The following is a 17,678-nucleotide window of genomic DNA, read 5'->3' as shown; positions in this document are numbered from 1 at the left end:
AAATGGGTAAATAAGCATTGTAGGATTCCCAAAGGAAAAGAGAACAAAAGGGGCCAACAAAATATTTGAAGAAATAGTGGCTGAAAACATCCCAGATTTGATGGCAGACATGAATATAAATATCAAAGAAGGGGCGCCTGGCTGGCTCAGTGGGTTAAAGCCTCTGCCTTCAGCTCAGGTCATGATCCCAGGGTCCTGGGATCCAGCCCCACACGGGCTCTCTGCTCAGCGGGGAGCCTGCTTCTCCCTCTCTCTCTGCCTGCCTCTCTGCCTACTTGGGATCTCTGTCTGTCAAATAAATAAAATCTTAAAAAAAACAAAAAACAAAAAACAACTGCATTCCGCAGCCTCTTGGCGGGGGAATCCCAAGGTCCTCTGGATAATGACCTCCAAGATGAAGAATCTAAGTGCACACAAGTGTGCGTCAGGGAGTGTGTGCAGTTTGTCGCTGTGCAGAGAACGCGGGAGGGAGTCCTGCGGGGGAGGGCACTGTCCGGAGAGCCCCAGGACCTGCGTGTCCGGCTCCGATGCTCTCCTCACCTGGTCAGCCTGACCTTGCCAGTGGCGCGGGGTCAGCAGGCAGGTGTCCAGAGGCTCCAGCGGCTGCAGGAAGGGAAGAGCCTGGAAAAGAGAAGACGAGCTGGAGATGGTTTCCACGTTCCAGGAAGGAAATGGTGGGATTTGATTGTCGGCTCCAGCAGGAGGTCGAAGAGGAGGCAGCAGCAGCTGCTAGGGGCAGGTGGACCCAGACAGGAAGTGCCCCTCGGGCCTCCTGGGGAGATTTCCGGAGACTTCCCCCAGACAGAGTTCTTGTCTCCGGGAGGCTATGGCAGTGGCACACAGGGACTGGGGGAGATTTTAGCCCCTCGATCTGACCCGTGATGCAGAGTTTATGATGCAAGTTTCTCTTCTCCTCTGGGAGTTCCTGTGCACTGAGCAGAGATTAAATGGCAAAAAGGCAAGGAATTTAAAACAGTGTGCGGGAGCAGGGCGTGCGCTCACAGGACTTTGGGGAAACGGGTGTTCCTGTTTGCGCTCTGGTTTCTTCATCTGTTGAGTACACGCGGCGCACTTACCTTGGGGCCACGTCCAGGGCTTGGCATTGAAACGAATTATCTTTATTTTTTTCGACTTACCCCTGTTGAGTTCATGTTATTCTCCCAATTTTACAAGTAAAAGCCAGAGGTGCAGAGGGTAAGTTGCCCCAAGTCCTGCAGCTTGGGCAGGAACAATTAAAACCATGATTAGGGAAGCTGCAGCTTCCAACTCCAGCATTCTTGCATTCTTTGAGCAGAGAGAGGGGACAGGCAGGGGAGTCAGCAGGGGTGGCAGACACACCCCATGGGAAGCCGGCTCAGCTGCCTGGGCTCAGGGAGCTTTGGGGCCGGGTCAGAGGTCATTGTTTTGGGCTCCCCTTCTCCCCTTCCCACCACTAGACTGGAGGCCTCTGAGAAGAGGTGACGAATCTGGGAGAACAAAAAGCTTATGTTTTCCAAGAGAGCTCAGGAATGTTCAACTCACACAACGGAGCTGGAGCTGATTGGACATGAGTTTTTGGGAGGAGGAGGCAGTGGTAGCAGCTCTGTGTGTGGCCCTGGAGGGCCACTGGAGGGAGATGAACTTACAGCAGGGCAGGGGGAGTGACCCGAGCACCCTGGCTTGAAGACCCTCTGTGGGGGAGGGCTGTGGGAAGACGGGGGACAAGATGGGAGACGACCTCCTCAAGGAACCCAGAGTTCCCAGCATCTCCTTGTCACTCACCTTGGCCTGTGGAGCCTAGGGTGGGATTCCAGACTCTAGGGACAGCCAGCCCACGAACTTTCCCCCTTGTTTTACTCATTCGCCTCTTGTCATCAGGGCCCTCAGCCTTCCAGGATGCAGAGCTCTTTCCTCACCAATTCCCCCAACAGCTGGGAAAGTGGGAGTGGACTGGGGACAAAAAACGATTTAAAAAAAATTAATATAATAAGGGGTGTCTGAGTGGCTCAGTGGGCTAAATGTCCGAGTCTTGATCTCAGCTCAGGTCCTGATGTCACGGTCATGAGTTCGAGCTTGGTGTGGCAACTACTTAAGAAATATATGTATATAATAAGACACTCATTGCACAGCCTAATGATGATAAAGTGCCACCAATTTAAGAGTTTGGTTAGCTCAACCCTTTGAATCTGACGTCCAAATGGGGGGGGAACCTAAATGATGTTTTAAGCGTCAAGGGACTAATAACCTGATGAGGGACGCCCATGTTTTTCAAGAACACAAACAATAGGAGTATGAGACATACTTTACCCATGGGGAGAGGGTAGGGAGAATGGGATTGGAAGTTGAAGTCTGGGAACAATACACAAAACTAGAGAGGGGCCTTGCAAGGACAAATGGTCACGAATTCGGGACTGCAATGAACTGTGACCCCAGCACTTGGGGACCAAAAGTAGACTCCCTGGGAAGCAGGGGTTCAATACGTCATGTAAGTGGGAAATCCCTGAATTCCTAGGCTCCAGTCCGTGTCCCCCATCCAGTCCCCATGTTAGCAGAACTGCAGCCCAACAACGGCGGCATTTTTCTTCTGGAGGAATTTGTGTCTCCTGTCCTTGTCCTTTTCTGGCCCTGGGGCTTCCCAAGATGAAAAGCACTTTCAAAAGAACTGCCTACGCACTCCGAATGGCGGGTTATCCCCCAGAAGATTGGCAGCAGCCGATCCCCCTCCCCGGTCTGGTGCCCAAGGGCAGCCTAGACCGGACCCATGCCCCCCATGCCGGGTGCCTCCGCGCCTTTCAACGCTGGCCAATCTGATAAACGCGGAATGCATCTTTGATCATGGGTGAGGAAACACCGTCTCCCAGCTCAGACGCCAAGGGGTCGAGTGCCTGCTGCCTCATCTGCAGGGCTGGCTGCTCTCCTGATGACTAGTTGGCCCTTGAGGGCAGTTGGTCATGAACGTAGAAAGGGGCTTCCTTCGCCCAGGTTGAGAGTATCTCTCCCTCCTCGGGCCCAGTTTCCTTCCAGCTCTCTTGGAGAGGTCCTAGCTGGTCCACACATCGAGTGATTAGGAATGGGATCTGGGCCGTCTCTGTCGACTGTCTGCAGGGACCCCACTGAGAAGCTGGGAGGCTTTGTCTGCGTCCACCCTACTCCCCACGCAGGTAAAACACACAGTAATCTGCAAGGACCGTGGGTGCATGCCCTCACCTTTTCATAATTCTGCCAAAATTTATATGTCCCAGGTCCGCGCCGCACCGGTGAGCACCAAGTGCCCACGGGGTGTGTGTGGGTGAGGGTGTGGTTTAAATTCTACGTCCCCACTCACGGCCCAGAAGTCCCTACCGCCTTGCGATTGGCCTGCGCGGTCTTGGCTGGTGTATCCGAAGGCCACCGGGGTGAGCGAGATCTCGGCCTAGAAGACGAGAGCCACAGACAGCAACCATGACCGCGCAGCTGAGGGCCTCCCTCCTCGCACTGGTTCTGCTAGTCGGCTCTCTGCAGACCCGCGCCAGGCCTGATAAGACGAGGGTGAGTGACCTCCAGACAGGCCGAGCGACTGCTCTGTCCTGCTCCAGTCCTTCTTGTAAGACTCTGACCTCTGCTTTCTTTCTTCTTGTGGTTTTCCATTAACCTTTCTTCTCTTCTGGCCTCTTCTTGTACCCTAGAGACGGGTGCTCCTTGAGCTGCATACCGGGAGGGAAGTCTCCTTACTGTGGTCCTTGCTCTCCTGCATCTCTAGTCAGGGTGGCCACACCGGTACCTGCGTCAGCGCTGGGCCCGAGGCGCAGGAAGGCAGAGGGCATCACGGTGGGGGCAGGGTTTGGAGGAGAGGGTGGGCTATGTCACCTGAGCTGCAGCTCAGTGGGACAGCTAGGACGAGGAGGAACAAAACCAGTGTGGAAGTTTTATGGGTGGATAAAGTCATAGAGTTAATCAGAGAAACATAAAACGCAGGCAAAATAATTGGAGGTCTAGGGGCACATGGGTGGCTCAGTTGGTCAAACATCTGTCTCCTGATCAGGTCATGGTCTCAGGGTCCTGGGACTGAGCCCAGCGGGGAGTCTGCATCTCTCTGCCCCTCCCCGCTCCCACACGCATGTTCTCTCTCTCTCTCTCTCTCACTCTCGCTCTCCCTCTCAAACACATAAATTAATCAATCATTGGAGGCCCTCAAGCAACTGGATTTAGAATCAGGAGTCTTGGATTCTGGCCCCAGTCTAGTCCCAGTTCATGGCTCGGCCGCCTTACTGGCGAACCGCGGGGGCAGCTGTGGGGCGGGGGGCAGCCACCTTGTGTGTAGCTGCGGGGTGGGGGGGTGCAGCCGTGGGAAGGGACGCAATGATCTGGGTGACCTGGAGGCAAAATAGAACCATGAAGGGAGAGGCTGGCAACCTTTCATCCAGGTAGTGCAGCCATCACTTCTGGTCTTGGACAAGTCCCTTTGCCTTGGTAGCCTCTGCTTTCTTTCTCATCTGAAATCTGTGGGCAACAGTATGTACCTCGTGGGCGGGTGAGCAGTCATCCTGACACGTAGAATGTGTTCTGTAAAGGGCAGCGCCGGTAAGACCTTCCTACCTCTCTGAAATTGATGGGAGGACCTCCTGGCTGACGCTCTACTTTTGAGAATTTTTGTGGCTTTTCTGTTACTCAGGGTTGCCTAACTGGGTATTAGACCCTGGGCCCTGGGCCGTCACATTTGCTTCATAAAAAGCTGAGTCTGGAGGCGTCGGAGAGGTATCAGACGGACTTAAATAGGCTTGAAGAAGCGATGAGTGTCAGAGCCAGCTGGCCTAAGAAGGGGTCCCCAGGTCCCGAGTCTCTCTGAATCCCCACACCCTAGTTACCCAACATGATTTTCAGTAAATGCCACTGCAGTAGCAAAGGAAAAAATAAGAGAAAAATTCTTAAACATATTTAGGTTAGAACCAGCACCATGGAACAGATGGATGCTTTGACACAGTGTTCTCTCCGTGCCTGTCTCAGTTCTGCTCCGGGGAACATGCGAAAGCCTGCATGGGGAAGGCACCTTTCTGCCCAGGAGCAGGGAGAGAGTTCGAGAGCCTGGTGAGCTAGTGAAGAAGCAGTTGGCCTAGAAGGCTGGAGAAAGTCTGGTTTTGCTTGTGTTGCATCTGGACATGTGGTGGTTGGCTAAAATCCTTTCCAGTCCATTGGATTTCCAGGGAGCCTGGCTTCCTCCTAGTTTAAGCCTGGACCTTCCTTAATAGATTATGACCTTCTTCCCTTTCTCAGATCAGTTCCTCAGCCTTTTTCTCACCATGTAGATTGGTGGTTTCCTTCTCACACTTTCTGTTTCATACTCCCTGTGCTCCATGAGCAACTGGCAGCAGCTTTCCCAATGTCGGAAAAGGGGTCCTGCATGGACCCTATGTGGCTAGCGTGGAGGAAGAATCGGGTGGGATCTGCGTTGGAGAGGGATTTAACCAAAGAACAGGCAGCGAGGACGTCCTGGACAATTCATTTCTGTATTACAGGATTTATTCGTGTTGGTGGAATTCTGCCCAGATGAGTTCAGGACACTTGGGGAGGAACAGGCCAGGTGGAGCCATGCTGAAGGCGAGGCTAGGACGGGCTGAGGGGCTCACACTGAGGCCCTGGGTACAGCTGGACAGATTTCAGTGGCTTTAGCAGGTGGACCTGTGCCCTCCGCGTCCGCCGCGGGGAGCTACAGACGGTTTCAGAGTGGTGCCTTGGAAGACCATCACACCAGCAAGAGAGGGACAGGACGAAGGACACTATTCAAGGCATGGCTAAGATCAGGTTCTAGAATGTTAAATGGGGAAGGCACCCTGAGGACCTGATTGGAATCTAGATAATGTCTTCATTTTACCAGTGGGGAAACTGAAGGCCGAGCATGACTGCCCAGGTTCACAAGAGACCTCGACAGCAGAGCTGGCTTCTGACTCGCAGGCCAGAGTTCTCTCCACCACATACACAATCCTTCACTGGGGAATCCAGGCAGGACACCCTCAACCCAGAGCCAACGAGTTGCCTCATTTGCACAGAGGCATGAAAGGCCGCAAGCCTTCCTCTCCGGCCTCACTTCCTTCTAGGGCTCCCATCCCAGCTCATGGGTCTCTGCTCTGTTCCTCTCATTCAGCGCATCTCCTGCTCTCCTGCCTCTCCCAGGGTAACAGGACAGGGAGATGGACTGTTGCTCAAAAACCAGTGGCTTCCAAGTCACGACACTAAGCCTCAATCCTGTCATACACCTGTAGACAACTCCTGCTTGTTTCCTGGTTTGCTTTCAGGTAACACAGGCACCACTCTGAGTGCTTTGACAGCATACACAGACGTTAGGAACTGTTGTTATTAATATCATCGTTTTTTTTTTAACTCTCAGATGAATTGCTACAAAGACGTGAAAGGCACCATCTACGACTATGAAGCCCTCACTCTGAATGGAAACGAGCTCATCCAGTTCAAGCAGTACGCGGGCAAGCTCGTTCTTTTTGTCAATGTGGCCACCTACTGTGGCCTGACGGCTCAGTATCCGGGTAAGACTTCAGAGCCGCATCTCCTTGGGACTGAATTTTCTAGCTCATTATATTCTTTTTTTTTTTTTAAGATTTTTATTTATTTATTTATTTGACAGAGAGAAATCACAAGCAGGCAGAGAGGCAGGCAGAGAGAGAGAGGAGGAAGCAGGCTCCCTGCTGAGCAGAAAGCCCGATGTGGGGCTTGAACCCAGGACCTGGGATCATGACCTGAGCCGAAGGCAGCAGCTTAACCCACTGAGCCACCCAGGCGCCCCTCTAGCTCATTATATTCTAAATCATAATTAGAACGACAGTCTCATTACACATCAAAATCAATCCTTGTAATCAAGTGACTTTCTTCCCTGATGTCAGGAGCCCACCGGCAAAGGCCCACAGGCCCAGTCTGGCGGGCCTGCCTTTGGAAACAAAGTTTTATGGGAACACAGCCCTGCCCCTGCACTTACACACAGATTTCACGTCTCCAGGCAAGGGGAGTAGTTGGCGGTAGCGGTGATGGAGGCCGCCTGCCCAGCCACGTCTAAGGTGTTCACTGTCTGGACCTTTACAGAAAGTTTGCTGACTCCTTCCCTATGTCCTGCCTCTGCTTTGCTCCAGAGCATTCCAGGAGAATCGACATATCTCAGAGGGCTAGGAGCCCCTCCACAGATTCCAGAAGTCTCCTTGGTAAATACCAGAGACAGGATCCATGTTGGTGAGACTCTCCCAGGGTTTTACAGGTCACCTACAAAGCAGGTGGGGGGGTGCTGCTGGGGTTTCATATGTGCAGCTGCATTTGCTGAGAGCTGGTAGAACAGGTGGGGAAGGAGGCGGGTCTTCCTGTCCCAGCTCAGTGCCTCCTGGACAGAGATGCCCCCTGTCTGCCTTACCCAGGGAGGGACGTTATCTTTCTCATACTTCAGACCATGTCGTTTAGAAGACGATGAACAACAAGCAGGATGAAGGGTGCCTGAGTGGCTCAGTTGGTTAAATGTCCAACTGTTGATTTCAGCACAGGTCTTGATGTCAGCGTTGTGAGTTCAAGCCCTGCTACAGGCTCGGTGCTGGATGTGGAACCTACTTTAAAAAAAAATAATGAATAGGATGAATTTTACCAGAAATAGAGGGACTTATATTTAAACTAACAAGAACTTCATTTTTTGTTGTTTTTGATTATGTTTTTAATAGGTAATATATTCACAAGTCTCACGAGTTATAGGAATCAAAAATCTAGAGTGAGAAGTCTTTCTGCCCCCTTCTTCCTCCCTTTAGATGACTGGTATTATCATGTGTACAAAATACACAGATAGAATTTTTTTCCTGCACCCCCCAGCGGCAGAATAATATAAATACTACTTGCCACTTTGCTTTTTGTTTTAATAAAAGTATTTTAGAGTTAATACCATCTCCTCATTCTTTTTTAAGATTGAATAACATTGTGTTGGACCATAACTCATTTTACCAGTTTATAGCGACTTCAAAAGTCAATGTACTCAGTTCCCACTTTGTGCATAATAGACGAGGACACCAAAGAGTGGTTGCTTAAGGACTGGAAGACAGGATTCCCAATTTATTGTCTTTTTCCCGGAAGGAAGTGATCATGTACAGTGACTAAAGATGGGGAAGGATGTAGGGAGAGGTACTGAGGAACTATATGGAATCAGGAAGGTGATCTCTAGCTTGTGAAAAAGCAGGAAAGAAAGAAAGGGAAGGGAAGGAAAGAAAAGGAAAGGAAAAGAAGGAAAGGGAAGGGAAGAGAAAGGAAGGCAAGGCAAAGCAAAGAAGGAAAGGGAAGAGAAGGAAGGAAAGAGAAAGGAAGGGAGAAGGAGAAGGAGAAGAACAGGACCCGGGAAGTACCAGTTGACCAGTTGGCCGCGCAGAACCTGAGTGGGAATGGCTAGTGTTTGCCGGGGGACTGAAGTCATCTAGCCCAGAAAGTGCTGGCGATAAAAATTTGAGCAATTAAAGTGGAAAACAGCGAAAGAAGGCAGGTGCAATCTTGTGTTTTGCCATGTCAGTGAGGACCGTTAGGGAGAACGTATCTTTCACATCCTGAGGACTGTTGAAGAACACCAGGAAGCTGGGCCTGGAATTTCTCTGGTTCTCTTTGCACCTGTCAGGTTTATCTGTTCCACCCAGGGCACCCAGTCTGTACGGAGGAAAGAAGCCCATTCTCATTGGTGTCTTTTCCTTTAAAAAGGAAAGCTTCAGTCTAGCAACTAATCCACTAGGGAAGCCAAGCTCTTGTGTGTGTGTGGTTAACAAAAGATACGACACAAAATTGACAATTTTAGCCATTCCTGTTACTGGTCAGTAGTGTTAAGTGTTTTCACATTCTTAAGAAACGGATCTGCAGAACACTTCCATCTTGTCGAGCTGAAACTGTACCTGTTAACGACACCTCCGTTCACTTTCCACGAGCACTTGCACCTCTTACGTCAACAGGAACCTGGGGAGGTTCCGAATAGTAACGATGACTGGGGGCCGCCTTAGAGGAAGGGACTCAGAGAATTCTTTGGGACAGGACCTGGTCATCCCTAGTTTTCAGGAAGGGCCCTCAGCTGGTTCTGATGTGCCAGACACTTGGGAAATATAATAGGGCTCTTATGATAAAGGGCTTTCGAAGGCGTGTCAGGAGCTCCAGCAACTAACTTCCGCCCGGCCGCTAGGAGTCTTTCCAACCCAGAGATTTTCCCTTCCCGAGGCCTCTCTTTCCCTGAAAATGGGCCCAGATCGTTCTCTCCGCAAGGCAGAGTCTCCAGCCCGGCCTCCTTACTGCCCCTTCTCTAACCCACAGAGCTGAATGCACTTCAGGAGGAGCTGAAGCCCATTGGCCTGGTTGTGCTGGGCTTTCCCTGCAACCAATTCGGAAAGCAGGAACCGGGAGACAACTCGGAGATCCTTCCGGGGCTGAAGTAAGTGCCTGCTTGTGACCCCAGAGGAGGCCTCCGTCAAGCTTTCTTCTGTCTCCAGCCTCCAGCACCTCTCTTACTGGGGATTCCCAGGAGGGTGGGGATTAGGCGTACCTGCAAACGGCCATCAGCTTTGTCCAACCCTGATGTGAGTCTGGTGGCATCCAGAGACCTCCTTCTCCCTGGGAGCGAGATCTGGGGGATCAGAGAGGTGCAGGAACACGGACCCAGCTGGAACAGAAGCAGCGCGGGGGGCCCAGCAGAACAGAGGAAAATTATGGGAACCAGGGGGCCCAAAGTCCAAAATGGCCTTATTCTCCCTTCCCAGCCCTGTTTTCCACATCCGCCCTTCTCCCTGTCCCTCCCGTGGCCCCATGGTGCCCCCCTTAGCTTGCTCGCATATGTGCTGGAGCTTCCTGGGAACGTTTGTGCCTCGTTGCAGGCACGTCCGTCCAGGGAGAGGATACGTACCTAATTTCCAGCTTTTTGAGAAGGGGGATGTGAATGGTGAGAAAGAACAGAAGGTCTTCACCTTCTTGAAGGTGAGTGAATTACTGACCCAAACCTCTTCTTTCCTAGCATTCCTAGCACAGAGCTGGTGTGGTAGAAATGGACCCAAGGCTCATGCCTGGAAGTGGCGTTGGGTTCTTGGCAAGAGGGCTCCACGTTAGCATAGAGATTGGGGTTTAATTTGTCAGTATGTCTGAGATTCCGGCTTTCGTGATGGAGGGGGCTGTGGAGAGTGGTCGTGTTTCCGAGGACCACCCTCGTTTGCTCACTGACATTCATTCATTCAAGGTACATTTGTTGAGTATGAGGCAGTTTGCTATGGATATAAAGTATGGATATAAAGAAGGGGGGTGCCTGGGTGGCTCAGTCATTGAGTGCCTGCCTTTGGCTCGGGTCATGATCCCAGGGTCCTGGGATCGAGCCCCCGCATTGCGCTCCCTGCTCAGTGGGAAGCCTGCTTCTCCCTCTCCCGCTCCCCCTGCATGAGTTCCCTCTCTCATTTTCTCTCTGTCAAATAAATTAAGTCTAAAAAAGAAGAAGAAGAAGAAGAAGAAGGATAAGACACAGTCTCTGGTCCTTGATGGGTTCCTACTGGAGAGGGAGAAATAGAAATCAATAGGTTAACACCATGTCAAAAGCGCCTTTTATGAATCACTGACTTTTAAATCCAGAGAGCGGAAGGCTGAGAGGGTCCCTAACCACCAGCTGTTAAGTGTTCCTAAATGCTGGATGGCAAGCTAGCGCTGGCCCAGATAGAGATGTTTACACACCCTCAGCAAACTGAAGGAAACAGCACTGTGTAAGGAGGTTTCATAAACTCAACTGACTCATAGGGCTTCCCTTTAAGATTCGGACCTATATGCAATTTATTCTTACAATGTTCTTTTTAAAAAATTAAACGATGAAGTGATGCTCTTTCTCTAAAGTTTTGTTATTGGACAAAACAAAATGTTGGAACTCCATGTTGGTCCCAGAGATATTTTTTGGATGCTACTGGCCCAGGAGCCCTAAGAGCTGGGAAACTGCGTTCTAACCTAAACCATTGGCTTCGCAGAAAAGGAAACTGACAGTCACAGAGGTGACGCGTTTTACGGTGGTGTGGCTTTGTGATCACAGGGGCCACAGGGGTACAGAGGAGGGAACAGGCTTTTGTTGTTACATCCAGAACCATCTGGATAGCTGGCACGGTGGCAATCCGGAGGATTTGTTAAGCATCACGGAAATCAGAACGTCTAGGCATGGGAGGGAGCGGATTCCCTCTGGGTGAAAGTAGCAGAAGTGATGCTGTTTGTCTGTTCCGTCTCTGCTCCAGCTCTCCTGCCCTCACCCCTCGGAGCTTCTGGGCTCTTTGAGACACATATCCTGGGATCCCGTAAAGGTCCACGACATCCGCTGGAACTTTGAGAAGTTCCTGGTGGGGCCTGACGGAGTCCCTGTCATGCGCTGGTCCCAGCGGACTCCCGTAGGCGCGGTCAAGGCAGACATCCTGGAGTACCTGAATCAGCCCCGTAGTAAATAGGGAGGCCGACGGTGGGCAGGAGCCGCCCTGCTTCTTCCTGGAAGACCTTCTGTAAAATGCCGCGTCTCACTACCCTCCTCCTACACGGCCTCCCCTTGCCCAAATCACTCCATACCACCAGCGTCCCCACTCTCTACCGAGCAGAGTCATGCAGAAGGCGACCGCTATTCCTCCCTGGGAGAGTACCCATGTGGGAGAAGAAGGAAACAACGGAAACCCCAGATCCTCAGAGCTCTGTTACACATTCAATCACTCCTTCCCATCCAAGGAAAACCAGCCTTCCAGAGGATGGTTCAGTCTGCCGGCCCGGCTTGAAGAAGAACGTTCCTAGATGGAATGTTTCCCCTTCTCTGTCCACGCTGAAGGTGCAGAGGCGACAGGGGCGGGCGGCTATACAGCCTCAGCTCCACCTCCTAGCACTCGCCCTCCCCGAGGACAGAGCGTACTGTCAGTTTCCAAGCCCCTTCAGATCAGTGCGCGACACGCCCCCTCCCACACGCACGCTGACTGGTCATTCTGGTGTAGGAGCGTAAGGAGGAGTGGGAGCAGGAGACGGCCTTGCATGGAGAGAAGGGCATGTCCATGGCAGTGGGACCCAGAGCCTCTCTCTAATTTAGATCCTACAGAAACTTCCCTATTGTCTGACCTTCCACGCACTCAGGTTAAGACACCTGGGCAAGGTATCCTTTGAAGGATGGGCTCTTCCCACCCCCCGTGGATTCCTCAGCCCTGCACTGTCCCTAATAAAATGTCTTCGGCAGCATCTGGCATGACTGTGGTGGTTTTTGTACCCTAGCCTTGCTCAGACTTGTCTCATCTCTCTCGTCTTCCTCACTGTGACAATGACAGATGGTGTGTTTCCCTCGGATAGAAGGAATTATCCTCCCAGATCTTTGCAAGGTTGTCACCTGGAGGCTCTCAACTGTTAGCCCTTGTCAGGAATGACAGGTTGGGTCGAGGTCATGTCCCCTCCAGACGACTGAAGGCCGAGGGTGCTCTCTGACCAGTTAAAGGCTAACTGTGGAAGCCAGAGTGCCCTGGTGGGAGGAGGTAAAGAACCTTTCATCTCCTGCAACCCAAGGGCACAAGAGGCTGTGGTTTAGGTCCAAGATTTAATCATAGGAATAGCAGATCTCTAAAGAAGGTTAAATTCACCAACTAAATTGTGCCTAGGTCATGGCCTTGATTGGGAAAGAAGAGAACTTGCGGCACCGGGTAGAGACATCTGGGTGGTTGCATTAGAACACCTAAACCGCAGACTTTCCAAGACCCCCAGTTCTCCTTATTAAGGGTAAGCACGTCCTTCTTGCTTGACGACAACGCAGATGCTTCTGTTCTGCCAAACGTTATGGGCTCTGTCCCCGACCCAACATCTGTCCAGTAAGGAACTAGATTCTAAGAGTTCTGGATAAAGGGGCATGGGACACAAAGTCAGCCACAGGAGGGTTCACTGGTATCGGAGCATTTTCCCAAAGCGCAGAAATTTCACACATTGGCAAGAAACCAACACACTGTTTGGATTCTCCAGACTGGAAAAAGAAATGGCTCTCACTAAATGCAGTAGAAATGCCAAGACTGTCGTGGCTGATGGCAGAAAGGAGGGGTCAAGAGCTGAGAGGCATGCCCGCATAGAGCGGATTTACCATGTGATGCTGGAAACCCACTGATGACAATGTTGCGGGAATTTGAGAAAATAAAAAGAAAAGTGTAGGATCACGGAGAAGTTATGTGGCAAGTGTCCTCGAAAGGCCTGGGCTCAAAGGAGATTCTGCTGAAGTGATCTCGCTGTTAGCAATGTGGATTATAGGATCCCAAAACGATTCGGGCCAGAGATGGCAGCACTCATCCATCAGAGTGTGAGAGTGTGTGTGGGGGGGGGCAGTCCACTCTCTAGAGTGCTGGAGATGACGCATAGAACACAGCTTCCCTAGAGCAAGGTAGATGAACAGCCGGCGCAGGTTACCACTGTCCAGTCAGCAGAAACCAAGAATGGATCACCGGGGCCTGAGGGCGGCAGCCCCAGCTACTCATAAAATCACAAAGCCTTGTTCAGCTTCCAATCCTGAACTGGTTTTCAGACCCAGAATCGCTGAGTAAAGGAGAGGCCAAGTCCTGAGAAGGTAGAACCTGCACCACCACCACAAATACATAGAAAGTAACTTCCCCATTCCTTTTCTAAAGGGACTTCTGACCATTCACTCAGCAACCCTAAAACCAAGAAGGGGAAATACCATTATAGCTCAAGAACAGCTGGACATAATAAGATCCAGGCGGCCGATGATACCGGAGGGCCCGACGTGTCGCCACGGCCCCCGTGAGAACAGAGGCTATGGGGACCAAGCAGCCGGAGTCCGGGCCCAGGTCCAGTTCCCGGTGCATCCACTGAGGCCAAGGATGCATCTGGTAGAAATTTCTCTTGTCCCCACCGTACAGTTAGAATGACACACGTGGTAGTGGGCAAAGCTGCTGCACCAGCGTCTTCGCATGTGGCGTATGAGCTGTCAGAGCAGAGAAGGCCAAGTGGAAGGCCTGACGCTGACGCCCAGACCCGCCGCCAGGGCAGCAAATGCAGCCGTCCTCCTAGGCGGAGTGACCGAAGGGCCAAAAGGACCAACGGGACACATGACCGTCTCTCTGTGTAATACACCAGTTTGTTCCTACAAAGAGGAAAAGGAAGGTCCTGGGAAATGACGGTGACCACCTGCCTCGACGGAACCAGGGAACAGCCCGGATTGACACTGTTGCCCCTGATGTGGGGTCTTTGTCAGAAAAGATTAATTTACATCCTTGGAGTCTTTAAAGAAATAAGTGGAAAATAAGATTACGTGTAACACTTTTGGGACCATTAGTTCAAAAAAAAAAATCACCTGAACACCATCATAAAGTCTTCCCCTGACTCATCATACTCTCTAGACACCCCAACATTGCCACCTCAGACCCTTACCTCTGGCTCGCAGAGCACCTGCGTCTGCTCAGAAAGTGTGGAGGACACTGACCCTCTGGGAATGTCGTCCTGTCAGAGACTGACTTCTCAGCTAGGAAGGCCACATTCCTACTCAGAAGACAATATTTGTGGCTTTGGGGTCAGAGACAAGAGAGGACCTATGGGCTGGTCAGACCTCCGGCTCCTCCCCGGGACCAAGAACTGAGCTCGCTCGTTAGCTCGGGCTGGGAAATTCCTGGGAAGAGAAGACACAGGATCAGAAAGACAGCCCCTGCTCCAGGGCACGGGTCCTCAACCTCAACCTCCGTACCAAATGTCTTCTCTATCAGAAGACAGGTCAAAGGCATCGGGTTAAGTCAGGATAGATCCGTGGGTGGCTTGAACACGGTCTCTTACGAATAATCTAAGGATGTGGAATAACGAGTCATTACGTGTTCAGTCCTCAGAACAGGTGCAGCCTGACAGCAAGGGCTATCTAAGTGTTTCCTCTAGCTTGACCGTCATGGGGCATAGTTTATGTTACAGAGTTCAATAAAAATAAAATAATACAGGGGGTCAAGAGCTGCCCCTGCAGCCACCAACATGGAGACACTGAACCGAGTCCTGTTCTCAGTGCTCGAGTGTCCCAACCTGAAGCTGAAGGACCCATCCTGGGTGCACCTGTGGCCGTGACTGTGTCTGCACTGCTGGTGTCAAATCTCCTCCTCGTCACCAAAAGAGTCACTGACGATGTTATTATTGGCACCTCCGAGTGCGGGCTCTATGGCCGAAGAACATGGGCATCAGAGACAGCAGCTCGCTTGGACGCTATCTTATGGAAGGACTCGCACCCAGCGTCCTGTTTACAACTTAGGCCTCACAATCCCGGGTGGGTCGAATGCACCAAATGTTCCAAAACTCAGTAGATTTCTTCTTCTGTTTGTTGGATTTGCCTGTGTCCTACTGAGTTTTGTCATGGCCAGAGTATTCAGGAGAGTGGAACGGCCAGGCTATCTGAGGAGTTAAAATGCCTTTTGAGAAGAAATCAGTGGATATTGAATTTGCTCTTCTTCATGAAGTTTTAAAGGCTGTACCAATCCTCTGATGTAAAATATGGAAAAGAATGAAAAGCAGCAGAAGATGAGTACTTCATCTAGTGAAAACACAGGAAGGCATTAAAGCTTGAAGAAGAACGTCTTCTTGGTATCAGAGAGGCAGGCTCATCTCAGTATTTTCCCTGCCGGCCTATACTGATGTGCCAACAACGGTAAGTGGGATTTACCATTAACTTCTTGGTTTTTCATTTCTCAAAGAAACTACACTCCAGGGACACCTGGGTGGCACAGTCGGTTAAGCCACCACTCTGCATGGCTCCGGTCTGTAATCTGGGGGAACTGGATCGAGTCCCTTGTGGGGACACAGCAGGGAGTCTACTTCTCTCCCTCTGCCCATGACTCCGCCACCTCCTCTCTCTCTCTCTCTCTCTCTCAAATAAAGAAACACATATTTTTTTTAAAAGGGAAGACATGAAGAAAGTTTGGGGCACACCAACAAAAAATTAAAACCTTAAAAAAATATATACTCCATTTCTACAACTATAATATTTAATAAAGTGATCATTTTCTACAGCTCCTTTAACAATTCTTGCACATGACATTTCTGACTTTCAAATATTAATGTAGAAGTCAGGAAGCGAGACCCCATAAGCTGCGGACTCTGGACAGATGGTCCGCTGCGCCCGTGGTGACTCGCCCTTACACACAGTGTGTGACCACACGTTATCTCAGATATGTGTGCGAGACTGTCTCCTGCACAATAAGACATATTAAAGGAGCAGAAATTAAAATTTTTTCTAATTAAAAATAATACATAAACGCACATGTGTTACATAGTGGGAGTGTGCACTCCAAAACTACTCCAGCGAAAACCTTCATCGAACGGAGTGTGAAATGACCCACAGCACAAGTAAACAGAAGATCTGAGCCCAAGACCTTAGAAAATGTTCAAGTAATTTTCACGTCGTTTCCTGCATTCCCTTGGCCCGTTTTGCAGCTCGTATTTTCAAAACAGTGCTGCTTCCGAAGGCAATACCCGCCCTCGGAAAGCTTCAGGGCACTACCGGATTTTGCCATTCTGAGGCTAGAAGCCGGCCGCGGCCGCGAAGGGTCAGGCGGCAGGTGGCCCGCGGGGGAGGAAGGCCCGCGGGGACCCCGGCTGGGGACTCACTGCGCCCGGCGGGTGGCATCCCTCCCCTGGGTGGGACCCTCCCGCCAGGGCACCCACAGGCCCGGCCGTTCTCAAGGAGCCGTTTGGACCCGTGTGACCTTCCTTCCTCCCATTTCCAGTCTGAGGGAGGAGAGGCGCGGGGGTCGGAGCGCACCCGCGACCCTGCGCCTCCAGCGGCCCCGGCGGCAGGGGAGAGCGCGCGGGAGCCGCGGACGCAGGGGCTCGTGGAAGGCTGGGTCTGCTGCACCGACCGGCCCGCGCGGTGTCCGCCCGGGATCACGCACGCCTCCGCGGCCCAGAGCCGCGCGGCTCCAGTGGCGCAATCGGTTAGCGCGCGGTACTTATAGGACAGTAGCTGCTGGGCGATGCCGAGGTTGTGAGTTCGAGCCTCACCTGGAGCAGCTTTTACCAGCACCCACCCCCACCCCCCCACCCCGCGGGCCGAGTCGAGTCGGCACCGGCTGCCACGACGACTGTTCACCGCCCCGAGTTCAGCGCGGAAAGGACCGTCAGACAGAGACTCGGGCCGGGCCCAGAGTCACTAAAAATCATAAAAATGGCCGAAAAATACTCCTCCGCCTGATTTGTTCACTCCACGAAATCTGGGCAGTCTTGGTTTTTAGTAAGTCTTTCCGTGGAAGGTCTCCTGTCCGCCACCTGCCTTCCCTGCCTTGGTTTCTCCGCGCCTCCGGGCCGCGCCGGCACCGGCCAGCACCGCCCGCTCCGCGAGGCCTGCAGTGACGGCGGAGACGGGGGTGTCAGACGCACAAAGCCGCTGACCGTTACCACCTCCGACTTGAGCGGGGAGACTTGCGTCTGAACAGCCCCTTGCGGGAGGCCTCCCGCAGACACCGAGGGAGACGGGAATTCGTCCGCGGGCGGCGCTCCGCACCCTCAGGCCTGCTCCAGATGCGGCTCCCCGCCCCGAGCTGCCCACCAGGCCCTGCAGGCTCGAAACAAGGCGCACGGACCGGCCAGGGGAACGCTTGGTAAAGAAGTGACAGGGAACACTTTACTCACCCAGATGTACAGTGGACGTATGCGTAGAGGTTATTCACGGAGTGAATTATCTCACTTACAAAGGAGATAATAAATGATCAGTTAATTAACGGCCA

General features: G+C 52.0%; 1 protein-coding gene, 1 non-coding gene and 1 pseudogene across 3 annotated transcripts; all 3 read left to right on the top strand.

The window, feature by feature from the left end:
* Nucleotides 1-3,420: 3,420 nt before the first annotated feature.
* Nucleotides 3,421-11,414, top strand: LOC111162616 (glutathione peroxidase 5). 2 transcript variants are annotated; one of them, XM_022490541.1, is made up of 6 exons: nt 3,421-3,491; nt 5,076-5,085; nt 6,341-6,494; nt 9,271-9,388; nt 9,828-9,927; nt 11,208-11,414. In XM_022490541.1, exons 1-6 carry the CDS (start codon nt 3,421-3,423, stop codon nt 11,412-11,414), a joined length of 660 nt encoding a protein of 219 aa, XP_022346249.1. The 2 variants fall into 2 exon arrangements, with proteins under 2 accessions (XP_022346249.1, XP_022382838.1); XM_022527130.1 differs by lacking the exon at nt 5,076-5,085 and having other exon boundaries at nt 3,421-3,507.
* A 3,526-nt stretch (nt 11,415-14,940) lies between these two features.
* Nucleotides 14,941-15,363, top strand: LOC111138600 (annotated as a pseudogene).
* Nucleotides 15,364-16,871: 1,508 nt separating this feature from the next.
* TRNAI-UAU lies at nt 16,872-16,964 on the top strand. The gene is given in 2 exon segments: nt 16,872-16,909; nt 16,929-16,964. It is a non-coding gene; the product is annotated as a tRNA-Ile (tRNA).
* The last annotated feature ends 714 nt before the right edge of the window (nt 16,965-17,678 follow it).

Source organism: Enhydra lutris, unplaced genomic scaffold (assembly GCF_002288905.1).
Source record: "Enhydra lutris kenyoni isolate GAN:26980312 unplaced genomic scaffold, ASM228890v2 scaffoldscaffold93, whole genome shotgun sequence".
NCBI lineage: Eukaryota > Metazoa > Chordata > Mammalia > Carnivora > Mustelidae > Enhydra > Enhydra lutris.
The sequence above is the reverse complement of the archived record's forward strand: the minus strand, read 5'-3'. Positions and strand labels throughout refer to the sequence as shown.

Coding starts and splice junctions, on each gene's coding strand:
- LOC111162616 (XM_022527130.1), top strand. CDS start 3,421: ATGACCGCGCAGCTGAGGGCCTCCCTCCTCGCACTGGTTCTGCTAGTC. Junction 3,508..6,340: donor CCAGGCCTGATAAGACGAGG/GTGAGTGACCTC, acceptor TTTAACTCTCAG/ATGAATTGCTACAAAGACGT. Junction 9,928..11,207: donor AGGTCTTCACCTTCTTGAAG/GTGAGTGAATTA, acceptor TCTCTGCTCCAG/CTCTCCTGCCCTCACCCCTC.